Source organism: Carassius carassius, chromosome 24, assembly GCF_963082965.1.
Source record: "Carassius carassius chromosome 24, fCarCar2.1, whole genome shotgun sequence".
NCBI classification, from domain to species: domain Eukaryota; kingdom Metazoa; phylum Chordata; class Actinopteri; order Cypriniformes; family Cyprinidae; genus Carassius; species Carassius carassius.
This window is the reverse complement of record NC_081778.1, coordinates 23,236,725-23,252,417: the sequence shown is the minus strand read 5'-3', so window position 1 is coordinate 23,252,417 and position 15,693 is coordinate 23,236,725. Positions and strand designations below refer to the sequence as shown.

General features: G+C 36.3%; 1 protein-coding gene across 1 annotated transcript; it reads right to left on the bottom strand.

The window, feature by feature from the left end:
* Nucleotides 1-6,186: 6,186 nt before the first annotated feature.
* On the bottom strand, nt 6,187-15,560 carry LOC132103226 (membrane progestin receptor alpha-B). The gene is made up of 2 exons (XM_059508153.1): nt 15,403-15,560; nt 6,187-7,670 (listed from the first exon to the last, which is right to left on the bottom strand). The coding sequence occupies exon 2, from the start codon at nt 7,632-7,634 to the stop codon at nt 6,570-6,572; it is 1,065 nt and encodes a 354-aa protein (XP_059364136.1). The 5' UTR covers nt 7,635-7,670; nt 15,403-15,560; the 3' UTR covers nt 6,187-6,569.
* Between the last annotated feature and the right edge of the window lie 133 nt (nt 15,561-15,693).

Here is a 15,693-nt window from a genome sequence, read left to right as displayed (position 1 = left end):
AGTTTAACTGAGTAATGGGAAAGTGACAACTCAGTTTAATTGAGTTCACCTAATGTGGTCTTCTCATTGAATTAACTTATTTTTTAAGTAAAGATAACTTAAAAGGCAAACAGACTAAACACAAACATTCCAGTTTATATATTGTTGTGTTTATTGGCTTTAATAAAATTGTAAATCATGAAAACTCTTTTTTCTTCACATCAACAACTTTATTTGGGTTACACTACAATGGAATTTTGATGATGTATACTGACTTAACTGCATAATAACATTTAATAAAAAAAATAAATAAAAAAAATAACAACAGACATATCTATCACCTTAATGTATTTAACAGAAACAATGCTTTTATAAGAGTAAGCTCATATTGTTAAGTCACATTTTCAACAGAAACATCTTAACAGTCGCCAAAATGTGAATCTGTATGGAGCATAGAAATTCGCACAGTATTTGTGAATGGAAGTAGCTATTCAATGTGTGCAAAAAAAATTTAAAAAATAAAGTGTTTTACTTTTTAACTAAATAGGTTTGCCAAAGACTGTATTTTAGGATGCAGGTCTTTCTGCCCCATGGAAAGTAGAATCCATTGAACACATCAAGGATCATGCTGCGATCATTGGTCATCTAGAGAAGATGAATAAACATCAACATATTAAAATTGATTCACATGCATCCAAACTCACATACATTTCAAAAGGTGCAAAATAAAGGAATATTTCACCCAAAAAAATAAAATTTGCTGTTAATTTACTCACCCTCAAGCCATCCAAATGTAGGTGACTTTTCTTCTTCAGTTCAACACTAAAAAAGTTTTTAGCTTAAACTGTGGTGCTTTGTGATATATATATAATGCAAGTCAACGGCTACTTGCACTATGAGAGTAAAAAAAAAAAAAAAAACATACACAGGAAAAATGTATTTAATAGTGTGGCTCCTGACGATAAATTGAGGCTTTATGAAGCGAAGTGAGTAAATTAACAGTAAACTTTCATTTTTAGGTGAACTATCCCTTTAACCTAACAGCACACTTCATTGAGTCTCTCTTCCCGCCTGCTTCAGGATGACCGCCTGTCTGCTAGTCCTGCTGTCGGAGGAAAACAGGAGATTTAACACCACTCCAAATGTGTTTATACCATAGACTGTATAAAAACAGGTTTATACCTTGGAAATAAGGCTGGGCGATAAAGCCAAAAAAAAACGCTATAGAATTTGTGGTGATACACGGTCCGTTCAGCTTGCAAAAACATTATTTTTGTTCAATGTTGTCTTTGACAACACTGCCATCTTGTGGCAGATGTATGTGCTTTTCCATAGTTCAATTTCACAGTAATAAGGGGGAAGTCGTGGCCTAATGGTTAGAGAGTTGGACTCCCAATCGAAAGGTTGTGAGTTCGAGTCCCGGGCCGGCAGGAATTGTGGGTGGGGACTCCCAATCGAAAGGTTGTGAGTTCGAGTCCCGGGCCGGCAGGAATTGTGGGTGGGGGGAGTGCATGTACAGCTCTCTCTCCACCTTCAATACCACGACTTAGGTGCCCTTGAGCAAGGCACTGAGGCCCCAACTGCTCCCCGGGTGTGTGTTCACTGCTCTGTGTGTGTGCATTTCGGATGGGTTAAATGCAGAGCACACATTCTGAGTATGGGTCACCATACTTGGCTGAATGTCACTTCACTTCACACTAAAGTGTTGAGTGGCATTAAGATGATGATGATGAACCATTTAACAGCATATATGACTCATTGTCACTACGTCCTCATGCTATATACATTTTGTAGTAATTAAAATTATATATATAAATATATATATATATATATATATATATATATATAAAATAATAATAAATATATATATATATATATATATATATTTTTTTTTTTTTACTTTTTTTTTTTTTTTTTTTTTTTTTACTCATTTATTTTTTCTTCATTTAAATATACCTATACATTTCGCCATAGCTGTTTTGAAATATATATTACTGGAAAATGTTGTAATACAGTGCAAAACATAACTGATTTAAAATTTGACATTGACCATTTCACAGATGATGATACTACCCAATATCTGTTCCTGGCTATATAATGCAACATTTTTAACACTTCAAATAAACGATGTAACACCAAGCTCATTTCTATTAAACACTATTACTGGCTTAAAAGTTTGAAAAAAAAAATCTAAGAATGAGAAAATGTATCTCATGAATGTCTTGAATAAATTAAATGTCTTATCGTTAACGTCACAAAAAAAATAATCATCATCATTTTTTTAAAGAATAAAATCATTAGGAAATGTTTTCCTTGTTAACTACTTCATTACAGTGTATTAAAACTGTCATAGCATGGTACAATGCTTCATTAAACAGATACAAAAGGGACTGAAGTAAACTGTCTCTACACTTTTTCTGGGATATTGTGTTATTGGTTGGACATAGACCACAATTGAAGTCAGATATATTATGGAAATTTGTTAAAAGATTTTTTTACAGTTAGAACTATGATTAATCAAAATAATAATAATAATAGGCTCAGTATAATAATGTCTAGAAAAGTTAAAAAAAAAAAAAAATCGTATTTGGCATATATGCCATCCTAAAAGGTATGGATTTATTGCATCCAAACATGATCAGAGTGATGATTTAATGGAATAAGCTTCTATTAGACAGACTAATTTACTGGCCTGTGAACTGTTAATTCATATTCAGACAAAAAACAATAATAATAATAATTCACTGTCATGTTGTTCTAAGTGTATAATGAGAGATTTTTAATCCTTTGAAGTGATCTGACGTTGTTTTTCCACTTCATTTGACACTGACAGATGCTGTAGCTGTGCATTGAAAAGATAACAATAGCTTTATTGTGCACAATAACGGATTGTAACTCACTTGTTATTGTCTGCATATATCAAACTGATGTTTTGTTACTCCCATGTATAAAGAACTCTATACATTGTTTTGAACTTTTCTGTCTAGACAGGAAACACGATGACATTAAGTGGAATATGGGACTTACAGTTTATTCACTTAAATACACCATAGTACATCAACACAGCCATTTCCACACACAACAGTAAAGGTAGGTTACCACCCGTCTTTATTGTTCCTGTTCTGCATTGCAGCAGAACATGAGTGTTAGTTCCGCTCCGTGAAGAAAAAAAAAAAGAGTTCCAGTGCTGAAAGAAAATCAAGAGGTTCTAAAGTAACTTTCTGAACAGTTCTTCCTCTTTACATAAGTGCAATACCAAAAGAAAGACAATCGTTAAAACAAACTCTAAATATGGTCATGTTTCAAATAGTTAAGTCTTTTGAGATTCTGTAAGTTTCTTCGAGGTGAGTAGATTAGTACAATTTTAAGAAAAAGTTTAAGAAAGAGACGCTTCGCAGTTTAGAGAGTTCCTTATAATTCCACTTGGGCATTATGGGAAATGAGGCTTTAGATCAAATCCCGGTGATGGCAGGAGGCAGATGACCTCATCTTTTGTCTTTCTCAGTGACATCAGCTCTTGGAGGCTCCCCTGTTCACTCTACTGTGTGATTTCAAATGGTGTGTTTAATAATTAAACTGTGGTACCGCAGTAAATACAACATATTCTGTTTACAGTTTACATTTAATATCTACAGTATGTAATTAATATTATAAAATAATTTCCTAATTGTATTGTTATGGTATATACCTATTAATTAAATAAAGCACCCACCATGTGATCATTTTCGGCGATATTTGCCTTGAGCCAGCTGACAACATGTCAGTCATACGTTCCAGTCTTTGATGACATCATCAATCTGTGACATCATTGTCTGCTGGTGCTGTGCACACTAAAGGGCCATTCACACATTTTTACATAAAACTGTGCTGCTTTCCCATTCCCGTTCTTTGTAAATATGCACTACATCTCACGTCTTTTACAGCATCTCACACATGACACAGCATTCTAAATATACATGCTCAAGTTAAAAGAAGTTAAAAGAAATTCAACTTTTTAAAAAAATGCCACTCTAGACCTTAAATTTTTTTTTATTATTCCACTGCCCTGCGTCTTGTATTTTCATACACAAAAATACACTTGTACATTATTGTACTATGTGTTGCGCTAGATGGTGCATTTGTGTCTTTTGCAGTGTCTCGTGCATGAGAGCCATGTTTATAAAAGGCTGTGTCATGTTAAGTGCAACTTAAATGTCTCTACACCTTTTTTTTAAGTGTTCTGTATTCCACTGTATTGCTTTTCATTGGTTTTCTTTTATAAACATGATAGATGTGTGTCTTCGACCGTTCTGCTTGCATCTCGCATCTTCTGCAACATCGTGAACTGGCTTTCTAAAAAAAAATATGCTTCAGCACTGCATTTTAAAAATGCAGTGCTAAAATAAGATATGCTTTAAAAAAAAAAGCATCTCTAGACCTATCTTTTTTTATATTCAATTACCTCGTGTCTAACATTTTTAAATGCACAAATGCATTCGGTGTGAATGGCCCCTTTTTGTTCTCCGCATGTTCCTGGTTGCAAAAATAAATGCTGGTCACCGTTAATCATGACTTTGCGTATTTGCTACTTCACAAAAGGCTCATACCGCAGGGACAATTTCTTTTACTGGGACCGGATCATAAACCAGCTTTTACACTACATCGCACAGAACCTTTACTGGTTAATGCAGCAGCAGCCTAGTGACACAATATTCAACTCAAGGGAATATGAATCACTTAAATGGGAAAATAAATCATCCTTCCACCTTCTATCTGATGGATCTGTGTTGGCTTATGAACAAGGAATAGGACAAGGGGAGCTGCACAATTCATGATACAACAGCTAGATGCATTTCATGGTCATTAAAAGGCCAGACAGGTCCTTTCTCTTCAGTAGCCATCTCACACAGGTATACATTAACATTCAAAAATGCACACACACACACACACAACAAGCACCTGTATGCATACTCACACAAGGACGCATGCATGTAGTCAGGCACATTAGAATATACATTTAACACAGATTAGTTTTGATGCTCAGACTGTTCTTGTAGATAAAGTGCTGAACTTCGAATAGAAAATTCCACATATGCACAGAACACACAAAGGCATTAATATCAGGGCATGAGTAAAGGCAAAGGCCATAGTTATAGCCCTTGTGTACAAAAGGAACATTTTCATGACAAACGGAGACATCATAGCTGTAATGGACATAATTCATTGTTTCTCAAAAGCCACTTTGGCTGGGATAGTTCACCCAAAAATGAATATTATGCCATTATTTATAAAAAATATATTTTTTATTATTAAATTTAAAGGAAGGAATCAAAAGTTGTTTTTGAACCCCAGTGACTTTCATAGTATGGGCAACAGTTGAAGCACTCTTCAAAATATCATTGAGGTTTGGAACAACATGAAAGAAACTAAATGATGGGTTTTCATTTTTGAATGAACTCACCCTTTAAAATGTTCCAAACAAAGAGTGTTTACTTTCTAATAAATCTGAAGCATAAAGATGAGCAGAACACGCTCATCTTTTCATTTTTGTGTTAAATTATGAATCAGCCAGGGTTGCATCTGATACTGCAATCCAGTGACATCACATTCTACTGTACTTTTCACAACATCCGGTAATTTAGCGCTCTTCACAAGTCATACTTTAGGGAAGTGTGCACTGGCAGTGCAAAACCAATAGATTGCAATTCGCAGGTAATTATAAACTAACCTCAACGTGGCACTTGATGGGTCGGACACTCTGTAAGGCAAGTCAGAAGTCAATTTGACAATAATTTGCATTGGTTTATGAGTTAATAGTAGCCAAAACAGAAAATTGGAGTCTAAAAAGCACTGCTAAGGGGTAAATTTGATCTGATTAATGAAAAAAAATATATATACAAATACATATCAGTCACCTCTCAGTAAGGTATTGCTTATGAAGTTTGCAATATTTCAGTCATGATTTAAGAGTTCATCTGAGCTCCACATTTTGCTAATTGCACTGGTCTAATGGCATGGGAACTTTATTTACTTTATTTATCTACTTTATTTTACTTATTGTGTGCATTCCTGTAATTCAAACAGTAGCACATGGTTCTAGCAACACCAAAGTCATGGTTTCGATTCCCAGGGAACACATGAAAAAGTGTATTTGGTGTATTGAATGCAATAGATGTCTGGCAAATGTGTAAATACCATGTGAGTAACATAGTTAAGAGCAGCACACGGCACCAAAATGAAGTTGGATTTAGGAGGTATGAACATCTCCAGTGATCCAGTCTACCTAAACTATCTTGTATACAAACTAACCTGTCAGCAAACATGCTGACATCCCTTTACAGATCTCATGTAAACCCGGTTAAATAGGTTGTAATGGCACCTTTCAGCGGGCAATCCATTCTTTAAATGTAATGTGGTTTTAAAGCATGTCACCAGTTTGGTAAACAGAAAGTGGTTGGTTCAAAATGCATTGGCAAGCCACAAAAAACAATTAACGACAAATATAACATACACTGAAAAAAAAAGAAGGGCCTTCATTGTTTGTTGCTTCAGTTGTTGTAGACCAGTTCAATCCTTCCTACATGGGCAAGCAAGTGTCCCTGCTTTGATATCTACTCCTGTTTCTCTTCTAGATACACCTTCACCCGTTTGCGCACATAGAATGCAGTGAGTGCGCTGCAACACGCTGTGAAGATAAAAAGAGCCACTGCATCGTGAGCCAAGTCTCCATGGAGACTTTCATAGAAAGATCTCCTCTCGCTGTAATCCATTCGCACTGCTTCAATCTGCACTAGAGTGCAGAGCACAAGGAACACATGGAAGATCTGATGGCCCTGCCCGATGAAGTCACAACATCCCGGGAACCAGCGCTCAGGATGGGGGTATGAGAAGAAGTAGGCGCTGATCAAAAAGAAGAGGACCTGGTAGCAGTGGTACACCACCGCCTGGTCGGCACAGCCTTGTTCAGAGCTGTAGCATTTATAGATGCGATGGAACACTGGGCTGATGTCTAAACAGTAGGCTAGGCCTGAGGGAACCACTTGGAATAGCTTGTGAATGAATCTGGGCAAGTTCGGGCTGGCGTATTTGCCATAGCAGCAGCCCGTACAGGACAGCCAGGCCAGGAAGGCCGCGGCTGGCAAGAAAAAGCTTCGCACTTGAGCGTGCCATTCTTCTGCGATGACGTAATAGAAGTGGGCCAGGGCGCTGCCATACTGGTATACGGCTACGCCAACGTAGTCCAAAAAATAAAAGGTGTAGTGGGAAAGCTCAGACTTGGCTGAGAGCAAGTGGGCAAGCGCACTGCAGCCCAGGTAGGTGAACGCGGCTAGGAGCAGAATGAACAGCGGCTGGGCGTGTGGGTCCCGCAGGAAGTCCACAGTTTCAGACAGCTCCTGAAACTTGACTAAAATAATGAGGGAGGCCAGCAGGTGTGTCCACACATTTACAGACTCATTATGCCTCTGGAACAGGGTGAGGAAGTAGTAGCGCCAGTTCTGTTCGGGCGGCCTGTAGCCCGTGACTATGTGCGACTCACGGAAAACCCACGGAACATCGCTCACCATCACAGTACAAGGCAGTTTAGGGAAGGCTGACTCCAAGAAACGGGGGATCTGGCGAAGCTGCTGTGCGTTGATGAACAGCCTCCCAATCTGCTCCATCACAACCGTCGCCATGGTGAGGACTAATTAAGAGGCAGTCTTCTGTGAAATCTGTTGGGCAAAAGTATAACAGTTATATATAGTATCATTGCATTTGTAAATTTGTTCACATGGGAAACAAAATTGTAATATATATATTTTTTTTAATGTAATTTTGAAATGGTTTTCAAATATTTTAGGTAATTATGGTTTAAACATCAAGAAAGTAACTTTTTTAAAGTATGCACTGAGACAAGGGTAAAATCTTTTTTTTAAATACATATTTAAAAAAATAAAAAATAAAAAAATCATGAAGACATATTACAAAGTTACCAAGGAAATTCAATTCTACGTTGAAACCTGTTAGTTTTAATACAAATAAACTCCTGGGACATGAAACTTTCGAATCTTTTGCCTGTTACTGGTATACGTCACTGGGTAACATATTTGCATAATCCCGCCTGCCCACAAAATAGGAACACTCTGACCTGCCCACAAACACTTCTGCTAGTTAGTGTGTTTACATCATGTTGAGAAGACGCTGTGTTCAAGGATACCACAGAAATAAAATTCAAAACTTTTGTTGTGCTCGTCATTTTAACGAGGACCACTTCTATAATCTGTCTTTTTATCCTCTTTGGCTTCTAATCTTATTTTATTTGGACTAACAAGCATCTCCGAACCACAACCTGTAAGTATGATTGATATGTTATTTGTAAATTTTCAATTAAGTGCTCAAAATATCAAGTTTTTGTGCTAATATGTGATGCATACCTGGTGCAGCTTTAGGTGTCCAGGTAAAGCACGATATTACTGTCTTAATGAAGTAGTTCACATAATTCGCAGTGAACCTAAGAATGTGTCGATTAATGTAGACTGAGGTTGTTCTAATTACTTCGTTTAAAAATAAAGAATGTAGTGTAGCACACAGACTTTATAATCACTGTGAAATCGCTGTATATTTTGCTGCACCCGTCAGATTTTCCTACTCGGGTTTACTCCGTATGCGCACATCATAACCGCGTCCTTTTTCTCATACTAATCAACGATATTTAATGTATCTGCATTACTGTAACGGTAGGTTTAGGGGTTCGGGTAGGCGTAGGCTTTAATAAATACGCAATCTAATTGGTAGAAAATAATATTTAGGGAGAGACGAGGGAGTTAGCTATAAATAAGGCTGGTGCTCCTGTGATACTGTTCTGCATTTTGTTTACAAGATAAGACAGTGTCTTTTTTCTGTCCTTCTTCAAACATTACAGTAACTGTTAGACATATTTTGGTTTACAAACTGTATTGTTTCATCAGTCACGTTAGCACTCGGCTAACATATCCACCATTATTGTTTTTACAGTTTAGCAGCTAAATTTTAGCTGTTGGCACAATTTGCTTGCATAAGTGTTTTTGTATTTTATATCATTATTATAAGAAAGGATTGGAGCACTGTATTATTGTTTTATGTAAAGGTAAATGGTAGCTGGCTAACTGGCTCAAGGACTCCTCTCTGTGCCAATCACAACAAACGTGGCCAGCTGACCAATCAGAGCAAAGTAGGCTTTTGGATGGGAGGGGTTTGCTCCGAACATGCTTTTTTTTTTTTTTTTTTTTTTTTTTTTTTATTCAATTTTGAAAGTAACAATGACAATTTACATCAAACATAAGACAAACATACATTGGGGAAAACGTATAACAGATCTTACATTAGAAAGAATAAGAGTTAAATTCTACAAATAATTTTTTTCAACAAAAGAGATGTTTTTATGCATTTCTTATTTCTAGTGATTGAATTCAATGAGTCATGGAATATTTTAAGATCTTTACAAAAAAAATTAAAGGAGGGTGTTATAGACATTACTTTAGCTTTATGTATATGAAACTTCCCAAGAAGAATTATTAACTTTAATGTGTTATCAATTATATTTGAACCAGTATTACAGTCCAAGAAGAAGATCATAGCCTCATCTATTCTGATTATTTTGTAGAATGTATCAAAAACCATCATAGATACCTGCTTCCAAAAGTCTTCAGAGTGTTTACATTTATAAAATAAGTGTATAAGCGTTTCAGATTCAAGATTACAAAAACAACATTGTGGCGAGAAGTCTTTTATAAATTTACTAAGAAATACATTACACGGATAATACCTGTGTAATATTTTAAAATGAGTTTCCTTAACCTTATTTGGCAGTAAAAATGCATTACTTGCTGACCAGATTATCTCAATTGAAGGTATAGAATAAAAATGTTGTTTCCATTTCAGAATTGTTTTAGGGTAACAGCTGATATCTTGATTAAGACACTTTCTGATGTAAGAGTTATTACACTTCATATCCAAAATATGAACACCCCCAATAACAAGTTTAGGGGTTTGCCGTAACACTGGGTTGTAGCTGAGATGCGCTTTCACAAGCTGAAGCAATTTAATGGAGATGTTTTTAACAACCACATTGTAATCTCTGCATGTAGATTCAACCCCTGAGAGAGCAAGAAATTGTTGATAAGTATATATCTCACCATTACAATTTAGTAAGTCAGAAATAAAAATAATTCCTTTATCAAACCATTCTTTTTTATATATACTTTTCCTTTTAGATAATATATGTTGGTTATTCCATATTATACACTTGTGAGGGGAGAAATTGTGTTTAAAGGCTATTTTCCATGCATCTAGTGATTGCTTGTGAAAATTAGATAATTTGATGGGAAGTTTACTACATTTGAAGTCACATGATAATAAAAAGTTTAACCCACCACACTTTTCAAAAAACAAATTGGGGATATAAAACCATATAGAATCATTATGGGCCAAGCAATGTTTCAACCAATTGATTTTAAAAATGGTATTAAGAGTACTGAAATCAAGAACATTAAGCCCACCCTCTGAAAGAGTTCTGATAATCGTTTTTCTTTTTATATATTCAGTCTTATTTTTCCAAATGAATTTAAATATGGCCCTATCAATATCGGAGCACATTTTAGAATTTACGTACAATGAGAGAGCCGGGTATACCAGCCTCGAAATTCCCTCAGCCTTGGAAAGCAGAACACGTCCATGGATAGACAGGTTTCTCTGAGACCAGCAATTAAAAACCATCTTTGCTTTATGTAAACACGTAGAAAAATTATTTTCAAGTCTTTCATGTGGACATTTATTGATTATAATGCCAAGGTACCTAACCTTTTCTTTTACCTTAATTCCACATATGTCTGGGATAGCAGAAGGGTGAATTGTCATAATCTCAGATTTATTCTGATTAACAGAAAGGCCAGAGGCATGTGAAAAAAGTTTTAAAGCCTCTAATATAATGGGGACTTGACTTTTATCCTTCAGGAAGATGCATGTATCATCTGCCAGTTGACTGGTTAAAATAGTGCGGTCTGCTATTTGGATGCCTTCAATTTTCGAACAATTCACTACATAAAGATTAAGAAGCTCTGCAACCAACAGAAACAAAAAAGGAGAAATAGGGCAGCCTTGCCTGATGCCTCTCTCAATGACAAACCGTGGTGAAGTCCCACTAGACAAGGATACATTACTATTGATGTCTTTATACAGAGTCTGTACAGTTTTCACAAATTTTGGACCAAAGCCAAATCGTCTTAAGGCATCATACATAAAGGCATGCTCTACTGTATCAAATGCCTTGTAGAAATCTAAGAACAAGATTAGTGCATCATCATTAACCAACTCAGAGTAATCTAAAAGATCCAAAACAAGACGAATATTATTTGAAATGTGTCGACCTTTCATGAAGCCAGATTGTGTGAGAGAGATAACTTCTTCTAAGCAGGGTTTTAGTCTCCTAGCATATACTGCAGCTAATATTTTGTAATCAGAATTAAGCAATGTTATAGGGCGCCAATTATCTAAAAAATTTTTGTCTTTATTTGGTTTAGGAATTAACGTAATAAGACCTTGCTTCATCGATGCAGATAATTCCCCTCGATCTAAACATTCTTTGAAAAAGTCTAAGATTAAATCTTTTATATCACTCCAAAATGATCGATAAAATTCAAACGGTAACCCATCAGGGCCCGGACTCTTATTAAATGGGGTCTTTGTAATTAGAATGTCCAGTTCTTCCATAGTTATTTCTCCCTCACAAACAGCATGACTATCTTCACTTATAGCTGGAATAAAAGGATCCACATTCAAGAAAAATGTATTAGAAAATTCAGAATGAAAGGAAGAAGTATACAGTCGTTGATAAAAGTCAGATACAAATTTTGAAATCTTGCCTTCCTCAGAAGTGAGATTACCATTAATATTAAGGGTTGTAATCCTTTTTAATTCACCTCTTCTTTTTTCTAAATTAAAAAAATATGTAGAATTCTTTTCTCCAAATTCAAGCCATTTTGCCCTTGATCTGATGAATGCACCTTTGGCCTTTTCTGCATAAAGAACATCAAGGTCTTCCTTCAATAAATACAACTTCTCCTTGTCTTGTTCACTGGGAGATGGCATACATAAAATATTATTAATTTCTTTTATGATCGCAGAGCTTCTTGACTCCTTTGCCTTAGAAAGTTGTTTACCAAACTTTATAGAGAATTTTCGGGACTCATATTTAAAAAATTCCCACTTTGCAATAGCAGAATCTGAATTAACTTTACATTTTTCAATAATATTTTTAATACCTGAACAATATGTAGGAAGTTGCAAAAACGAAGTATTCATCTTCCAGTATCCTGGTCGTCTCTGAGAACTGTTACGAAGCTCAGATATTTCAAGATCGATACAGGCATGGTCAGTTAGAGGGGCAGGAGAAATAGTACAAGAGCTATTAAAAGAAACTAGCCGGTCAGATATAAGCCAAAGGTCTATTCTAGATTTTTGAGACATGTCTGCTTTAAACCATGTAAACGACGAGATACTGTTTCCATGGACGTGTCTGTAAGCATCCAACAAGGAAAGGCTGCTACAAAAATCACTTATAACTAAATTAAGGTGATTAACATTAAGTCTTGGAGGGAATCTATCTAAATGCAGATCAGGGGCTTCATTAAAATCCCCTCCCACAATGAATGCTGCTGAAGGAAATTTCAAATTTAAAGCAAGTAATTTTGTAGATAAAGATTGGAAAAGAATATGATTTAAGTTAGAACTGTTAAAGCCATATACATTACATAAAATAATAACAGCTTCTCCAGACTGAACAACAGCTATTATCCATCTGCCCTCTAAAGAGAAGTGTGACTCAAGAATTTTACCACTAAAATTATGGTTAAATAAAATTACAACTCCCCCTGAATGAGTAGACCCATGTGAAAATAAAGTTTTACCTCCCCACTGTGCTGACCAAAAAGACTCATCATTAACACTAGAATGAGTTTCTTGTAGAAAATAAACATCTCTTCTTTTAGAATTACAAAATAAAAATAAAGCTTTTCGTTTAGTAAGATCGCGAATCCCCCGAACATTAAGAGAGAAACAAGAAAAGTTAAATGACATTTGTACAGAAAACAAACACACACAAAAAAAGAGAACAATCTGCCCTAGAGGGCAAAAAAGTTAACTATGCGAGAAGGAACAAAGTGCAAAACTTATCTCTTTAACCTTCCATATCAAGCATCAATGGATTAGAGAATATCCAAACCTATAAAACTAATCAGGCCAACATTCAAAAAGAAATGCTATGAGAAAAAAAAAAGGACACCATCTTAGCAAGAGTTTACTTTAAAGTCATACTTGTAACTAAGATTCAATGTCACTTTTTTGGCCAAAAAAGGATAGAGGCGTTAATATGATTCACATATTATCCGCTGTAATCTTCTTTCCATCAATAATGGCAGCCGAACCCTTGAATCCAGCTCGTTTTCCATCTTTCCTGGCTTGACTTACCAGCGGCCACAGTTTATTCCGTGCGTCCCTCGCCCGTTGTGTCAGATCTTCTGTTATTTTGATGCCTTTCTGTTTGAGGACTTCAGAGTTTTTCGCGTCCATCCATATGCGATCCCGATGAGTGCGTGACAAAAACTGCACAATAATCCGCCGTGGGCTCGCGCCTCCCGCTTTCGGCCCGATTCTGTGTGCAACATCAATGGAAGTCTGAAGAACGTCTCTCAATCCCGGCGAGATTTGAGAAAAAATATCCATTGCGATCATTTTCACGTTTTCTCCCGTCTTCTCCGGAATACCAGACATTTTCAAATTCCACCTTCTTTTATATGCCTCCAGTTCGTCAACTTTTTCCCACAGTTGGTTGTTTTCATTGATCACGGCCGCTACTTGAACACCTAGTTCGTTAGTTTTAGTTACAGCCCTCTCCGTTTTGACGGTCACTGAATCAACTTTGGTGGCGAGTTGAGATATCAGGTTCGAATTGGATGCAACAGACCTTTCAATGTCCAGTAACTTCTCCATGAAATCATCTTGCTTTTTTCCCAGCCTCTCAATCGCCTTCAGTATATCATTTAGTATATCCGTATTTAAGGGCTCGGATACCTGCCGTCGTATCTTCGGAAGAGGGCTGTTGATCGGGGTGTCTGAAGATAAACAATCCATGTTTAAATCCTCTTCGACGTCGGGAGTGGGTTTAGCATAACCATGCACACGCTTCACACTCTCCGCCATTCCTTCCATTTGTCTCAGGTTATGTTTCGGCAGCGCGAGTTTCAATCAACGCACTCTGCAAGCCGCGACAGACGTTCAATTCTAACAGTCCCAAAAGGCAAATATTCTCAATTCCAGTTTAAAAACGTTGTAGAGTCATTCAAAACATAAAGTCACTTGTAGAATTAACGCAAAAAATCAAGGAAGGAAAAAAAAGATTAAGTTTTGCACAAAAGTTTATGCGAGACAGAAACGGTTTAGCTACACAGACGCCATCTTGGCGCAGACGCCCCCGAACATGCTTGGAATTAATCGTTTCGAAATCATTGGCAAATGACTCTAATATGAATGTATATTCTGAGAAAATTACAATGTTTTCTGATTTTAGATGCATTTAAACCTGTTGTAGGGGTCTCCAACAATAATAGGACACTTTAAAATACCATATGACTTGCTCTTTAAAATCGTGGTCTAGTTTTTATTGGCTTATTTTCATTCTTCATGAATGCATGCAAACGACGCCACAATCTAAGCGATGTATGCAAATTGATACGTGTTCAAATAGAATCATCATGAAAACCTTATTTTGTGAGGGGGAAACACCTGTTATGGATTCAAAGGTATTGCAAAGACTAAAAACTGGTTTATCCTGAAATTAAGGTAAGTTAACGTTAACGTGATGTAAAACGGGGGGTTTCTTTTTGGACAACGAATAGACATCACCGCTTACGTAACATCAGATCTCTGCGTATAGCTCGAGCACATTAATTAATTAGTATAAAACTGATTAAACTAAAATCATCGTTCATAATGTCTGGAATACAAATGGTCTGCATCTCTTAAAACGAAGAGATTTGGGGGGGAGGCTGTGTGGATATAATTTTAGTGATGACATCCCAAAAGACAGACGCTTCCCACACCCTAAAGCTTCTTTCGTACAGTCTATGGTAAAATCCAGAAAAAGAAACGTGACACCCCGGAAGCTCAACAATGAACTGTCTTGAGGAAATTTAACGTCTAACAGATAAAAGCACTTCAACAAAACGTTTTCTTCCTTGTCACCTGTACACGTTTCAACAAATGTCGATAAGCTATCTTGGATTCTCTCATCGTACACACTACACAAAGGCTATATCTGTTTTTGAAAATTTTATCTAAAAGCATATAACTTACAGTGCATATAGGCATTTAATTTTTTTGCTTTCATCTTGCCTTAAACCTACGATCTGTAACGTAAATTAAATGATTTACCTTTTAAGAGGACAATCCCCTGAACGACATTTAACCGCGCCTTCACATTCGTCTTGAGGAAACGTAATTAAACAAAGAAACTTTAATTTACAGAAAAAAATATTACGTGAAAAATTGTTGAGCGGGAGAGGCTCCCGTCAGCTCCCTGCAGTAGCGCTGTCAAATAGCCGTAATCTAAAGATGCCTGATGGGCAGGAAAACTGTCCAATCAGACAAGCCGAAGAACATTGTCCCCGCCTCCGTCCAGAGTAACTCGCCAATAGGAAACAACCTTTAAGGTGGCAACACCCT

Coding starts and splice junctions, on each gene's coding strand:
- LOC132103226 (XM_059508153.1), bottom strand. CDS start 7,634: ATGGCGACGGTTGTGATGGAGCAGATTGGGAGGCTGTTCATCAACGCA.